The sequence below is a fragment of the Aythya ferina genome (assembly GCF_964211825.1).
Source record: "Aythya ferina genome assembly, chromosome: 24".
Taxonomy (NCBI): Eukaryota; Metazoa; Chordata; class Aves; order Anseriformes; family Anatidae; genus Aythya; species Aythya ferina.
In genome coordinates, this window is record NC_140322.1 from 1,485,061 (window position 1) to 1,500,360 (window position 15,300).

The 15,300-nt window shown below is 47.5% G+C and overlaps 1 protein-coding gene across 1 annotated transcript in view; it reads right to left on the bottom strand.

The window, feature by feature from the left end:
• Positions 1 to 15,300, bottom strand: part of CSMD2 (CUB and Sushi multiple domains 2) — a 325,013-nt gene that overhangs the window by 55,012 nt on the left and 254,701 nt on the right. Inside the window, exons 35-42 of the mRNA XM_084497137.1 lie at positions 14,438 to 14,641; positions 13,676 to 13,800; positions 10,345 to 10,441; positions 9,049 to 9,153; positions 5,484 to 5,602; positions 5,320 to 5,389; positions 2,494 to 2,610; positions 1,313 to 1,522 (exon numbers count right to left, since the gene is read on the bottom strand). Coding sequence (XP_084353263.1) covers positions 1,313 to 1,522; positions 2,494 to 2,610; positions 5,320 to 5,389; positions 5,484 to 5,602; positions 9,049 to 9,153; positions 10,345 to 10,441; positions 13,676 to 13,800; positions 14,438 to 14,641 — 1,047 coding nt within the window. The remainder of the gene's footprint in view (positions 1 to 1,312; positions 1,523 to 2,493; positions 2,611 to 5,319; positions 5,390 to 5,483; positions 5,603 to 9,048; positions 9,154 to 10,344; positions 10,442 to 13,675; positions 13,801 to 14,437; positions 14,642 to 15,300) is intronic.

Consider the following 15,300-nt stretch of genomic DNA (forward strand, 5'->3'; position numbering starts at 1 on the left):
AATCTGCCTTGTTTTTCAACAAAATGTGGACGATCCCGATGATGAATGCGAGTCAAACAGTTAGCATGTTCCACCTGGCATTACAAATTACTGGTCAGCCTTGCTGGAGCTCATTTGCATAGCAATTTCCATGAGATTACCCAGAGTGCCTCACCGAGCACATTCCTTCCGAAATTGTGCAGCAGCGCATGAATTATATGGTGCATGAACAGGACAGCCAAGGCAAAATTAATGTTTTCAATTAAGTATGAGTAGCGGCTTTTATTGCTATTTCTGGGGAGTCAGCCCTTTGTCAGTCCTTGGCTACAGCACATGGCTGGAGACACGTGCTCCATCTTCCCCACTCCTCAGATCTCTCTCCCAGACAGAAGCTGGGCTGTTTGGCTCCCAGCTCCTGCAGAGCGAAGCCTGCACTGCTTATTTTCAGTGTGGAGCACCCCATCTGCCCTTGGTGTCCTTTGCCCATATTCCCAGGTGGACAAAGAGGACCAAAGGATTTTGCAGAGAGCCCATTCAAGGTAGGGCTGTGGATCAAGCAGGATCACATCCTCTTTCAGCACGGTAAAGACCCGAAGGCAGCCCAGCAACCTCAAAGAGCAGCAAATCCAGTAAGAGGGGCACTTGCAGGGCCTTGCTCTGCTGGCTGCAGAGACTGCAGCAGCTGCAGCTCAGAGGACATCATATTAAAACTGGGGAGCTGTCTGAGGACACATGCTGGGCAAGAACCTAAGCATCTCCATTTGCCCATCATTTCCAAAAACTGTACTGAGCGCATATTTTGACTCCAGTCAGCTTTTTCTCTACTTTCACTCCATATTTCCATGCCAGAGCCACTGTTCTATTATTTAGCTATTTACTCATTTGCTCATTTCCCTCCGGCAGCCTGCCTCAGCACAAAGTTAGGCTGCAGCTGAGGATGGAAGGGATGCGTTTGGGTGTGCCCAAACCGGACTTCAGCTGAGACTGAAAAGCAGCTGCAAAATTCCAGAGCAGACTCAGCTGCTGAGGACTCCTCTCGTTGCACATGACAGGCGACAGAGCCAAGATCTAAGTGAATCTAGCTGGAATTAATTCAAAGGCATTTCACTGTCACAAAGCACTCTAGGAACATTTGTTATTTGCTGTAGGCATAAGTCAGGGCGAACAGATCCCAGTTACAAGGATTATGCATGGTCTTCTTGTAACACCTTTCCACTCATTTGGATTAAGTCCTTGTGGGATGAATTCAACAGAATAGCAGCCCACCCTCTCTCCCTCATCCTCAGCACTAGCACCTGGGGACAGGATTGTCCCAGCACTGTGGCCTCCCTACCTTGGTATTCCAGCTTGAAGCCTGGTTTGTTCTGTGAGTGGTCGCTGTGGAAATACACGGTGGTTTCATGAGACGTGGACAGGAGGGAGCCCGGGATTTCGGTGCCACTGAAGCGCCCGATGACGTTACTGGTGTCGTATGGCCCATTGCGGATTTCAACAAAGTCGTGGTTTGGCTCGGTGGAGAAGTTTAGGAACTGGATGTGAGCACCTGGGGAGGAAGAATCAACAGTTTACCTCTAAAGCTATCCACAGGCCTTAACACATCAGCACTGCTCACTCAGCGATGCCCAATACAGCCTAGTAAATCAGAAGGAGGACATTTACTGTGTCAGAGGTAGAGGGTGCCTTGTCCTTCTAGTTTCAGACAAGATCAGGCTATTAATGCTGTGTATTCAGGTTGTTGGAGATCTGTGCTCTCCTCTCCCTCTGCCTGACACCACAGAAATTATGCAGGCAAACACAGAGCTACACCAACCCCCTTCTTGCCATACTGCATCCAGCCAGCACAGCTGGCAGGAGGCTGAGCTGGAGTTTCCCTTCCTCAGCAGCTCACAGCAGCCATGCAGCTACACCTGGAGGAGGAAAGTTAATTCAAGAAGTCCAGCATCAGCACTTCTTCTAAGCATGCAATACTTCCAGCGCCTGGCAATCAGGCACCCTGCTGGGGCTGGCCTGGAGAGCAGCTGAGCTGGAGGTGTGCAAATCTCTCTTACTAATGGTTGGGGAGATCCTAATTTCTAACGTGATGATGACTGCATGCAATCTACCTCATGTAGGATGTAGCCTGACAAAAGCTTTGGTCACCTTTCACGTTTATAAAGGGAGGAACAGCTGGTGATATTTTTAGGCTATTACAAACATGAGTAGTTCAAGATGGGGAGGTACACAAGTACGCTACGGGAGGGTGTTATGGCTAATTCAGAGGCATACGTACAAATCTATATCAAGCTGTTACACTCCACGGTGACCTGTAACCACCTTTTGAAAAAGTGTCAATCATTGCATAGCACCATACAAATGCACCTTTAATGGAAAGTGGGATCAGGATGTCAAACACCAATTTCTGTAACTCATCTTGGCCAGCAGAGCATCCAGCATTGGCCAAGCACTACTGAACAGGGTTGGTATCTTCCTCTTGTCTCTTTTATGATAGCACCAACCCCAAACCCACTGTCTCACCAAACCCCACTGGCAGCAATATCCTCCAGGTGCAGTCCAGATTGCTGGGGTAGTTTCCTGGGAACCCTGGGCTCAGGAGCACTCCTTCCATCTCTTCTGCTGTTCCTCCACATTGGGCTGTAAAACCAACAGTGTTAATGGTCAGGACCACTTGCAGGTCTCTGTATGGCCACAGGCAGCCAGCAATATGGGAATTAAAGACATAAAAAACCTAAGAAGAGGAAAAAAAGGACAGACTGCTAAGGAGCTAGCACAGATTTTCCAGGCACTGAATGGCTGCATTACTAATGCATGCGCCTTTCTCCTGTCCTCAAGATAAAAGCCTCGACCCAGAGATACCGTGCTGGTGATCGCAGTGGGAGAGACAGATTTAAGCTGCAAGATGGATGGTCTGCTGCCTTCGTAGACACCATAACAGTGCACATCATGCACACTGCGCTTGTTTGAATTTTTAACCACCGCGAAAATTGTTGTGGAGACCCAGAGTGATCTTATTTTGACTCCAGTTACCTCTGCTTTCTCTGGTTAACTGACCTACCTTGACTGCTATACTTGTCAATCTCCAGGCAATTACCGATAAATATAGCACAGCGTGTTTGCACACTGACTGAAGTAAATTCCCTACCAAGAAGCAGTCCACAGATGACAGCACAAAATATGTTTACAAAAAGCATCACATGAAATTTAAGCATAGATAGCATCTTCTCAGGCTTATCTGGATGACCTCTACCTTGTTACGGTAACACCATCCAACAGAATACACCCAGGTGCTCTCCTAAAACAGTCTGACAGCAGAGGTATGGATTCCCTTTGTCCAGTATCTCATTATGTGTGCACTTGCTACTAACGAGGCTTTTCCCAGAAGTTCTTTCTTCTTCCCCTTAATGGCTCTTTAGTAGTACTGCTTCTGAATTATTTAGGAGTCAAGCATCTGGATGAAGTGGACAGAAAGAAAACCAGCACAATGCCAGGCAAGCAAAAAGTCCTCTGAGCAGGGGAACGATGAAGCCTGCGTTCCTGGGTGGCTGATTGGCAGCCACTGGGGGTCTGGGCAGTGTTCAGACAAATTGGTGAGTAATTAGCTCAGGACAACAAGCCTCAGCACCGCCTGCACAAGGTGCTGCTGCATCCCCAGAGCTCCCACAAAGATGCTGATCACTCACGATGATCTGCACTTGGCTGCAGAGACGTGGCTATGCGTCTCTGAAGCTGGATGACCTTTTTCAGTCAAGTGTGATGCAGGCTAAGAGATAGGAACAGACAGGTGGACGGGCGTTTGTCCCGCTGCACTTAGTCGTGACTGCCCAAAAGCAGACAACCCGAATTAAATTGCACCCGTGTTTACACGCTGTGACAGTGCCGAGCAGATGCAGCCTGGCCAGGCAAAATCCTACTGATCTGAATGACTGATGCTGATCAAAAGAAGAAAAAACAAAACTCCAAACTGGCAGCTGCTCAGATAGTTGTTGACCCTCGGTGCAATATTGGGATCCTCCTCCTCCCTGCTGGAGTCTCCTACCCTGATGCTGATCTGAAGGGCTTCTGGTTTCTTTTAGAGCAGCTCCCATGGGCACGAGTCCTTTAGCTCAGACATTCTGCTCTAACTGTCTCTGTACTTATTGCTGGCCTGCAGATCATCAGACGAGGAGCTGTTAGCTCTTATAATTACTTTAAAGCAAAATGATGTAAGCTAGAACAGCAGGAGCCTGAAATAACTGTTAACTAAAGCTATTAAATGCATAAATGTCTCTCTCAAAGCTGTAAAATGTGCAATATGAATATTAAACATCTAGATTTGCTAAAAGCAAAATACTGCTTGAAAATAATCCAAAAACTCCAACAAGTTCCCTTCACCTCTGTTGTCTCTTCTTCTGGGGCTTGCTTCTGCCACCGAGGAAATCAGCTGCCCAGCCCTATTCTCCTAAGGCCTGAGATGCTCAGCAGGCTCAGCCCTCGTCCTCAGAGGCTGTCACAGGCAAATGGCTGTCTTGACAAGTGACCTGGCTCTTCCTGGTCACACAGGACCTGTTAGGCACCGAGGTGAGGACAGCGAGGCACCAGGAGGTGCAGTTTGGAGATATTGGGAAGAGAACAATAAAAGATGCAGTTTCAATGATATCAAGATGCATTTAAAAACAAACAAAAAACAACAACAAACCAGTCTGCAGATCTTTGCTTCAGATGGGAAGAAAAAACCTCAACCCATAAAGACTACCTGCTTCCAGTATCAAGAAGCCTCAGGTTTTCTTTCCTTTTAGAATGAATTTTTGTTGAGGAAACCATTTTTTTATATTTTAAATGTAATATTTTATCTACATTTTAAACAATTAAAACAAAGCAATCTGGTTGGCCCACAGGGATGACTGCTGAAATTTCCCCTTGCAGCAAATGAAGCCTTTCCCATGCTCTGTCTCCCCTACAGAACAAACCTGCATTTCTCTGACTCAGACCTTCACAGAGCTCCTGTTTGCCCTGCACCTCCAGCAGCCCTCAGCCAAAGGGATCCATCTGAGATAAAACTTAGTGTACTGTGCTCCTGGCTGCTGGGCTGCCCTGCAACCATCAAGATAAAATCACCAGCATGCTCTAGTTTATACAGCCACTTTTAAAGCCCCTTTATACGATAGGGACAGGAGACCAGGCTGAAAACTGGGGCGCATCAGGAAATGGGGAAAGTGAGGAAAGCTCCCAGAGGTCCTGCTGTAAAAGCATAACTGGCTCTGTCTGGGCAATGAACTTCTCCCCATTTCATCAGCAGCCAATTTAAACAGGTTTTTAGAAAGGTGTTATAAATACCAGCCAGATAAGAAAGAAAAAGAGTCCTACCAATGCAAAGTGGAGGGGGGTAATTCCAGCGCCGCACAGTGCCCGGCATGCACGAAATGTGAGAGTGTCCCTGAGGGAGAGAAAAAGACAAAGTTTGAGGGTCTCTCTCTTTCCCAAATGTTTGTTGTCATCCTTTTTGTCAGAAAAAAAGCAGTCCTCAGTACCTGGAGGGCGTAGCCTGGTTCGCACTGGAAGGAGACGACGTCGTTCACTAAATAGCGCTCCCCGATCTTGAGGCCGTTCCCAGGAACGGGGGGCTCGGGGCAGCTGGACAGACCGACGGCTGGAAGGGAAGAGTGTGGGTAAGAGCAGTGAGTGCTGCAGGGAGCAGGGCTGAGTACAGCCTGAAGGTAGAAGGAATGAAGTGCACACCTTCACTTCACCCCAGCCCCCTGATGACCACCAACCTCCACCACGGACACGGTGTGGGAAAGTCCCGAGGCCCTTGGGTTCCCCACCAAGATAGCCCAGATGTATCCCATGGTATTCCCTGGGCTGTAGGGTATGTCCAGGACCCCTAGTTCACATCCAGTGAAGACTGGAGAGGATGCAAGAGGGAATTATCCGTGCTGTCCCTTGCTGGCTGAACTCTGTTTTGAGCCATGCTTACAATATAAAGGATGCGCTGTGTCTGTTGCATGCAATTGGTGCCTTCCTGGGCAGAAGCTGCCCAGTTTCATTCTCCTGCCCTCCTCTCCCTCTGCTCATCTGCAGAATGAATTCACCATGTGATACAAGCAGCAGCACACGAGGCCAGACTTTGACAGAGCCTGTACAACAGCCCACAAAAATTCCATTCAATCCCGTTTCCATCTGAGCTACAATTACAACCGGGAAGCCCAATTAACAACTGCTGCAAGCCCAATTAACAGTCCCAGCAGCCACGTGCCAGGTGATGGGCTCTCCTTTCCGTGCATGCCACCCCCTCATCCTTCTGCAACACCAAAAGGAGATAAAAGGAAGGCAGGCGCCTGCAGTCACCTCCTCGCCACCACGGCTCTGCTGCCTGCCAGCGCCTCCCTCGCTCTCTGCTAGCAGCTGCCAACACCAGATAACCTCCTGCATCTCTGCAAGGGCTCGTGCTCTGCTTAGACTCAGTCTGGAGGCTGAGCCGAAAGCAGATGAAGAAAAGAAACCAGAGAGGAGATGGCGACTCTGCTTCGGAAATCCAAGTCGTGCTTCCCAGCAAGAAAATGTGCAATCCCTCCCTGCACACGGCTGAAATGCCTGACCTTCAGAGAGCCAGAAAGCAGCTTGAAATAGCTTCCCTTCAGATCAGTGGCCACTGAATTTCACTCAGTCCTAAATTCTTCTTGCTCTGCTTTGACTCGTAAGTGTGTAGAGATAAGAGCTTTGCTTGAGGAGTACAGTAAGGGAGAAAATAAACTGGTGTTTCAGCCCATCTCTCAAAACTCCTTTGCCGAATCTCTAACTGAACAAAGGGTAAAACTGGGGACCAGAGCCATGAAATGCCAGCTGGATGAGCAAAGCAAAAATGGTATTATTTCCAGCTGCCCTGAAAATCAACACCTATTAATTTTCTCAGCAAAGAAACCAAACAAACCTGGCAATCCCAAGCCTCAAGAAAACCTGAACCTGATTGTTGCACCAGGGTAATGCAATCCTCAAAGAGCTTATCGATTGAAACAGTAGTGGGGAAGAAAAGGTTGCAGCAAGAGGATTTCTGTAACACACACTTCCCAAGCTCCCAGGGAGTGCTCTGGATCACACTCTCCCTCCCAAACCCTCTTGGTTGCCGTAATTTTGCTCGAGCCATTAATATGCAAAGTTTCCATCTGCAAACACACCAAAACCTGGAAAGCTCAGTACTAGCTGGCCCTCTAAAAGCACAGGCAGTCCCTGCAGTCAAGCAGCTATGCTGTTTCTGGAGATGTTTTACAAAATGAAATGCACTTTCAAATCTATTTGCCGCTTTGGAAAAAATAAACAGAACATTTGTTGGCTTAGGAGACGTACACAAGATTTGTGATCAGAAGCAATTGGGAGAGCCGGTGTCCAGCAAGAAACAATTATGTTTGCATTGCCCCAAGGAAGATTGCAGGAACACAGATAGCAGTTCCAGCACATCGCTCCTCAGCTCAGCATCACTGCTACCAAGGCAGGAACAGAGCCAGACCACCAGCACACGTTAACCAGTCCTCTGAGAGCTGCACACAGACCAACCTAGCTCCTGGCCCCATCACACCCGTGTACAGTACCCTGCGAGTGCACGAGCCTGCTTGCTTTCCTGCCTGCTAGCTAAACATTCGATTTCGATGCGCTGAATAGAGCTGAGGGCTGCCATTCTGCACCTGCTTGCCTGCATGCTGTCTGTGCTGCTGCTGGACTGCATGTAAATAATTCAGCCAGCCAAGAGATAACAGCTACCATCACTGTGACCCACGGTGACTTGGCTACAGCACACCTTTCCTGAATGGACATCTGCTCCAACAGGGGGAATCAAACCACAGAACTGGGTTGAAAATGAATTTTTAGCATCTAAATCCAAACCTAGCAGACCTTTCCATGGAGACTTTATTTGCCATGTCTTCCAATTTCAATCAGATTTGTTCTCCTATCAACGATGATCTTTTAAAAAAAATATTGTTTCCATGTATCAATGATGATCTCAGGTCAGGATCTGCAAGAATGCATGCAGCCTTGCCTTAGACCTGCTGGAAGCAAAGTGTTGCCTTTCTGCTGGGACGTTGGCATAATCCCTTACACATGAACCCACCGAACTGTCCAACACAGAGGAGTCAGGACAATGCAGATGCAGGTTAAGAAGGGTAATTCCATGCAGCAGTGGGCATCAGCAGCAGGCAACATCTCCAGCAATAACTGCTGCAGCTCAGAATGATGCCCTGGTAGCAGAGGCAGCTGACATTGTCCTCACCCATAGGACAGGAGCAGAGCCTGCAGATGGAGGGGGGGTGATTACCTCCCCTCTGCATAGCACCCATCAGACAGCACCTCAAATATTGTGCCAGTTTTGCTCCCTACAATGCAAGAAAAAGATCAATAAAGTGGAGCAAGCTCAGCAGGAGGAGGACCAGGATGGCCAGGGGCTGCAGCGCTTATCCTGTGATGAAAGGCAGCCCGGGGTGTTTGTGCAGTCTCCATTCTTGGAGTTTTTCCAAAACAGACTGCATAAAGATGCAAGTAATCTAGTTTTATCTCATAGCTGACCCTGCTTTCAGCAGGAGGTTAGATGAGATTACCTCCTGAGGTCTCCTGAAGCCTGAATTATCCTATGAAGATCTGCCTAGTCCTGTATGCTGCCTCCAGCAATGACCAATATCGAATGCCTAGGAAGGACTGCAAAGAACAGGCAGTTCCTCCCAGTCTCTGGCAAGCATCATTTTAGACACTTCGTGAGCTAAGATTACAGCACTGTGTTGAGCAGGCCAACTCCCCATGAATTTTTAATACTTTGGCTTCCACAGCTCCTGCTGTACTACAAGACAGAAACCAAACAGCACTGCCAAGTGCATCAGCAGCAAGGTGCGGGTCACTCTGTGACCCTGCATCTCCTCTGCTGCAGCTCTTCTCCATTTATACTCCCTGCCTCTCTGCAACTTGAGGACAGGGAACCACATATGTGTGGGGGCCCTAAAGCTCACTGCCCCTTCCCACGATATGCAGCTTCCACTTCTATGAGGCAACAGCTCTGTAACCACTTCCCCATTGCCCAGAGGAACTGAGAGATCAAGGCTGCATTGCTCTTACTTTTGTATTCCAGGTGAAAGCCAGCAGCAGAGACGCTGATATCCGAATAGAAATGCAGATAGAGCTGGTTTGAAGTGCTGTTCAGCAACGCAGGCACTGTAGTTCCTGGGAAAACAAGAGGTGCACAAAGACACTGAAGAGGATTCTTTTTTCCTCCTCCATATCCTTGGAGATTTGCTGCAGAAGAGGCTGAGAACAGAAAGTCCTTTAACTTAACAAGCTCTGCTGGTTTTGATCAGGTTCTAATGAGGCCAATTGAGAAATACCCAAGGCCTCTCTGCAATGGCCTTTTCAAAGTATAATGATGAATTTCATCATGTGAAGTTTTGCCATTCACAGACCAGACCTACTAAAAGCACCGAGAAGGGAACTGGTGAACAGAAACTGTGTGGGTGGAGCTCAGGTCCCCTGCTAGGTCCAGATTCCTTCTCCTGCCTCGTTTCCTAGAAGCTGTTGCAGCAGCGGTCAAAGCGGTTCTACCCGAAATCCAACGCTGGGAGCAGTCTGACAGTCTTTATGCATGATTGTCCTTACCAGCCTCAAAGCACTTTGATTCCACGTTCTTTCAATGAGAAAGAATCGGTGCCATCGTTTTGCAAGTGGCTCTGCTATTTGAAAGCTTCACAATGCTTTTGGGCTGCTTGGTACTCTCCGCTCTGCCAGAAGCTCCATTCCCCTGTGTTGGGCAGGAGAAGAGTTCTTTTGTAGACCTGATTCCGTTTTGGTGCCAATCAACCAGGTCAGGTTAACCTGCCTGTGCAGTGGTCTGAGCAGAGAAAAGACTCTCCTGCAGTACGATGTTTTCCAGCAAGGGTGAAAATAGTAAAGAAAAGCTTAGAGAAGGTTTTCATAACAGAGAGCTACACACACCTCACTGCTGCTGCAAGAGCTTGAAAATGCTGGTGATTTCCAGCATGTGTACACCAATGGAAAGATTGACAAACCTCTCCAAGGTCACCAGCTTGCAAGTCAAGCCTCATCCACGGCTTTTATAGGCTGGTATCTAGCCTCATCTCTATTTCTTTGAAGCAGCTGATTTCTGCAGTATCCCACCCCAAAAACACACAAACCAAGCCTTGCTTCTAAGGATCTCTATCAATGCTTTCTGCAGGCAACAGTCAAATTCCCGGTTCAATAGAGCATATAATTCCCTTTAAGCACATGCTTAAATCTATTCCAAGTTTTCAAGCTCTTAAGCATATGCTTAACTTTATGTACGTGCTGAAGTCCAGTCGGTGTTAATAGGAATGAAGTTTGCACTGATGGTTTTCACTGAACACGATGCTGAACACGTACCAGAGAAGCTTCCCAGCATGGTGGCTGTGTTATCTCCTCCATCAAACACTTCCAAGGAATCCCAGTTCTGCTCAGTGACAAAACTGATCACCTGTATCTGAAGTGATAACAGAAAGAGATGGAAAAAAAAATCTGCAAGTTCTCGATAAAGGTTTCAAACACTCAAACTTTCTGTGCCAACAACCTTAAAAAAAAAAAAAAAAAAAGGCTTTTAAAAGACAAGACAGGAGCATAAATGGCTTGTACAACTTGGCCCCAAACAAAAGGCTTCATTTCCTCACATGTGGCACTGGCCACTGCTGCCTGCTGGTGGGTTTGGGGAGAAAGCTGCAGCTTTGGTAATTCTGGCAGGTAGATGTCTTTTTACTTCCAGACTTCACACATCTGCTTATTAGAGGACCTCAACACTTCGTGGTCTCTTTGGATGAAGATTTCCTACTAAGCCTAATGCTTCTGATGTGCAGTGGTCCCGTTGAATTCAATAGAGCTACTCCCCAAAGCACAGAGCTCAGCAGGACACGCTTGCTGGACTGAACACTTTGAAAGGGACTTCAATGCACCGCAGATCTGGGCTGCGAGCTCACACGTGTACACACACCCTCCCCTCTTCCCTCTGGAAATTCAGTGAAACCCACCCTTATTTCCTTATGTTCTTATGCTGTATTTACACAGTTACTCCAAATATCTAACTTGCTTTTGTCCTGCTGAATATAAAACACACATACACACACACACACACACACAAAAAAAAAAAGCCCATTATTTCTGCCATTTTAACCTTTTTCCTCCTTTATTTATTCCGTATAATAAAGCAGGCTATAAAGTTCCTGCAAAGTTTTCATTTTTTTCCCAAAAAAGGAAAAGTTCAACTAGCAGAAATTGCAGTGACCCCTGCAGCACCATTACTGATCACACCGACCACATCAATATCTTTCAGCCTCCGTAATTACACCCCTATTGTGATTTACGTTATTGAAGGAGGACGTGGACTGAGAACGTGAGTTTTGTTTGCTCTTACATTTTTTAAATTATTTATCCCCCCCATGTACCCAACTTAACGGAATAAACATTTTTAAGGACCTAATTCTAGTCTGACATGTGGATTCACAAGGGATCTGCATCTATTTACTGCCATGTATATAAATTAATTCACTCAGGAAGGTTTGCTAGAGGAATGAATAATTCATGGCAGAAGTGCTAGCTCGTACACTGATTACATAAAAATCTTGCTAGTGACTCGCTGCTACTAAGAAAGCTTTAATTTCACCTCCTCCTCTGATTTACAGCTGTTTAACCTTTAATTGTTGTACAAAATGAGGGTAAACTGATGCTTAAATTAGTATTTAATAACTCGGAGCATGCTGCACATGGCAGCGGGTGACCAGGGACGCTGCGTGCAGGGTGAGCTGATCGTGGTGGGCCAGGGTTTGTGGCTGTGCCTGGCCAGGCTGCAGGCACACGGTGGGTCCGGCTCCACGGCCATCACCTGGCCTCTGGGCTGCCCCCATCTCCACTGTGCTTTACTTCCCGGGGGCCAGCAGCTCTTGTTACACCTCTCTCCCCACTAAAGACTTGCACTGGAAGTGCCAGATGGGGTTTGCTGCAAAGGGAGAATGTCCCCTCGTGCCCTGCCTGCTTCCCATGGTCCAGTCCTTCACCAAAACCTCTCCACTCTAGAACTGGAACGTGAACTTCAGGCTTTGATGATGTTAAAGCTCACCCACAGGACACCCTTTTTGTTGTTCTCTGCTTGCTCTCTGTGTTACACTCTGAAATATCTCTTTCTCTTGCAAGAGATCACATGTAGCAGGGGTGGGAGAGCCTTTAAAACACTTCTTTGACATTACGTTCTCCACTTTTACATGTGAGAACTGCATCTGCACAAGCAAAGATGTGAGAAACAAGTACTTAGGAATAAAGACATGCTTTTAGCAGCCTGCTGTAATACCTGCTTTCCTCTAAGCTCAGCAGACATATGCAAAAACAGCTCCACAGGCTGAGAAACTAGCAGCAAGGGTTTGAATTCAGAACACAGCAGTGCAAAATACAGACATCTATTTACATCACTTTAAAAATTAAGTGAATTATCACCTCCTGATCCCAGGAGTCCTGAGCAACTTGCAAACTGCCTCAACTGCTAAGGTGCTGGGCTGAGCTAAAAGGATCCTCCTGCCATCTGGGGGTTTGCACAACGGCTGAAATTTCAGATGAGCAGGAACAAATTGACAACAAGCTCTGAGGCTTTTGAAAACACTGTGCTAAATGGCTTCAAAAACACACGGGAAAGAAGACTTCTGGACTGGATACAGCGCAAGCCCAGTGAAGGGCACGAGGTATTCCATGCTGGTGCTGTTTTGCCAGGTGCCCATGCAGTCCCCAGGGCCCCAGCATTGCTCCCATCAGCCTGGCCACCTCATGCCCAGGTTCAGATCTGAGTTACGATGGTGACACCAGTAAGAACCCCCCCATGGGGGAGCAGAACTGGAAGCCAGCAACACAGAGCTGACGTTTCAAGAAAACTGTTGAGAGAAACCCAACTGCTGTGTGCCAACAGCTGCGAGCCCTGCAGAGAGGGAGGAACCCACCTACAGGCCTATTAGCCAAACACAGGATGGAGAAATAAAAGCACTTAACGAACAAAGCCCTTGCAGACAAAGTGGTGTAAAGAAGAAAGAAACCCTCTGTTAATGAGGCGTGTGGAAGAATGGATCTATTAAAGAATCCATCTCCTCTGCATCAATTGGTGTCAGCGCAGCGCATGGTGCAGGGCGAGGCGTGCACGTGCTGAATGGGAGCGTTATCTAAGGTTTGGTCGCTGATGCTGGGCTTAATTCTCCACATCCTCAAGCTGGCAGGACTATTTCTGCAGAGAAATGATAAGGACCACAAAAAGCCTGGAGAGAGCGCGTTTACCTGGAGACAATGAGCAGCAAAGCTGTAATTGTATAATCATACTGCTGCAACTCTGCTGGCATAACAAATCCACACAGGCACTCCAAGCAAGCAACTCTTCCTCGGTATAGCTTACAGTGCTTTCAACATCGCATAATTAAGCAGTATAAAGATATATGCCCAAAATATCACAATTATTTTGTTACACCAGAACAGCCACATGGCTCCGCTTATTTCCCATAGAGAGTGCCTCCAGGAGGCAAAAATCCATTGAAATATTACGCACTCATGGCAGCTGCAGTGTCAACGAATGGCTGATTCCAGAGAATTACACATTCTACCCATCTCAACTCCGTAATGTGCAGCCTCTTTAAGTGCACTAGATGCTGTGTTTTCTCCTCTCTCCATCATGCTGCAGCGACAGCTGCTAACGCTGTACCTGTATTCCTGCTCCTTCGGGGACTGTTATCTTCCACACACAGTTGAGGCTATTCAGGTACGGCTCAGGAAAGCCCGGGGAGAGGATGGTGCCTTTGCGTTCAGTCAAATTTCCACCACATGGCACTGGAATAAGCAAAGAAACACTTGAACATGAAAGGCCTTGGCTTTATGCTAGAACATTCTCCTTGAAATATCTGTCTGTTGACAAAAAAGCAAGCAGAACTGGCTCATGATTGCAAGATATGATTTGCAGGGATAATCTCTTTTCAATAACTCTCTCATATAGCTTCTATCACGGGCAGCAAGCAGGCCTTAACTGGGGGGAGCACTGAGCACATCAGCCCAAGGGACTCATTCTTTAGGCCTGCTCTCCTCCAAAGAAGGTGAAAGCAGTTTTCAGACGGATTTTGTTTATACTAGTTGCTGTCCCCAATGTCAAAACCAAGTATTGGACCAAGAGGCTCCTTCCCTAACATTTGGGGTTTGCTGTTTGTTCACAAACAGGCCTGGCTTTTGGATGTACGAGGAAAAAAATGTTTCTTGGGTTTTGTTTTAACCATCCCAAAGTCTCCTTCTCTGGAGATATTCAAGGCCTGTCTGGATGCCTACCTGGGCAACCTGCTCTAGGGAACCTGCTTCAGCAGGGGGGTTGGACCCGACGATCTCTTGAGGTCCCTTCCAACCCCTACAACTCTGCGATTCTGTGAAACATCATCATTTATTTTTATTTTGCTGAACTGTATTGCCATTTGTCACCTACCCACACAGGTGGGCACAGAAACGTTCCACTGTGCCAGCGCGCCGGGCATGGTGAGGCACTCGATGCTGCGGGCGCCCTGCAGCGCGTAGCCAGCGCTGCACTCGAAGCGCACCACGGCCCCCACCGCGAAGTCGCTGCCCAGCCGCCGGCCGTAGCGAGGCTCCGGGACTGAGCTGCACTGGGTGGCACTGGTCCGAGGAACAGCTTGCGGGAGAAACCAGCAGATGAGGGTGCAAAGAAAAAAAAAAAAAGACAAAACATAAGAAAAAAAAAATTGTTAAAGTGTACCTTTGGGAAACTTAAGTGTCCGGATCGTAAGCACTCATCAATACAGGAGGAAAACACAGGTTGCAGGTGCTGTGGCCATAAGCTCTGTGAGGACAGGGCCAGCTTTTGGTTCTGCACTTGCACAGCACGAACTGTGCCAGGGCACGGTGAAGCCCATGGACAGGACGAGAGTGGGCAGGCTCTGCAGCTAGGCAGGACACTGGTACCGAATGAAGTTACTTTTCCCTCGTCATGTTAAAGATCCAGTAAAAGTAAAAATAACACACACACCTGATTACACTAGACCCCAGAGAGTGGCTGAGTCCAAACATGACCGGCGAGAAGAAAAAGCAATAGCAATTCTCTCAAACTTCTGTCAATTCAAGTGTTGCTTGAAATAAAAGCAGCTAGGACATCACAGAACCGTGGGTTTTTCTAAACAGGAGATTGTATGCCTTCAAAAAGCTTACCACCACATCAGAAAGGTCATTCCTACATAGGGAAACCGAGGCATTCAGCAATGACTTTCTGAAAATTGGCTTGCCTATAATGCTAGAGCCTCAGCGGAAAGCACTATAAGGTTTCTCAGCTCACTT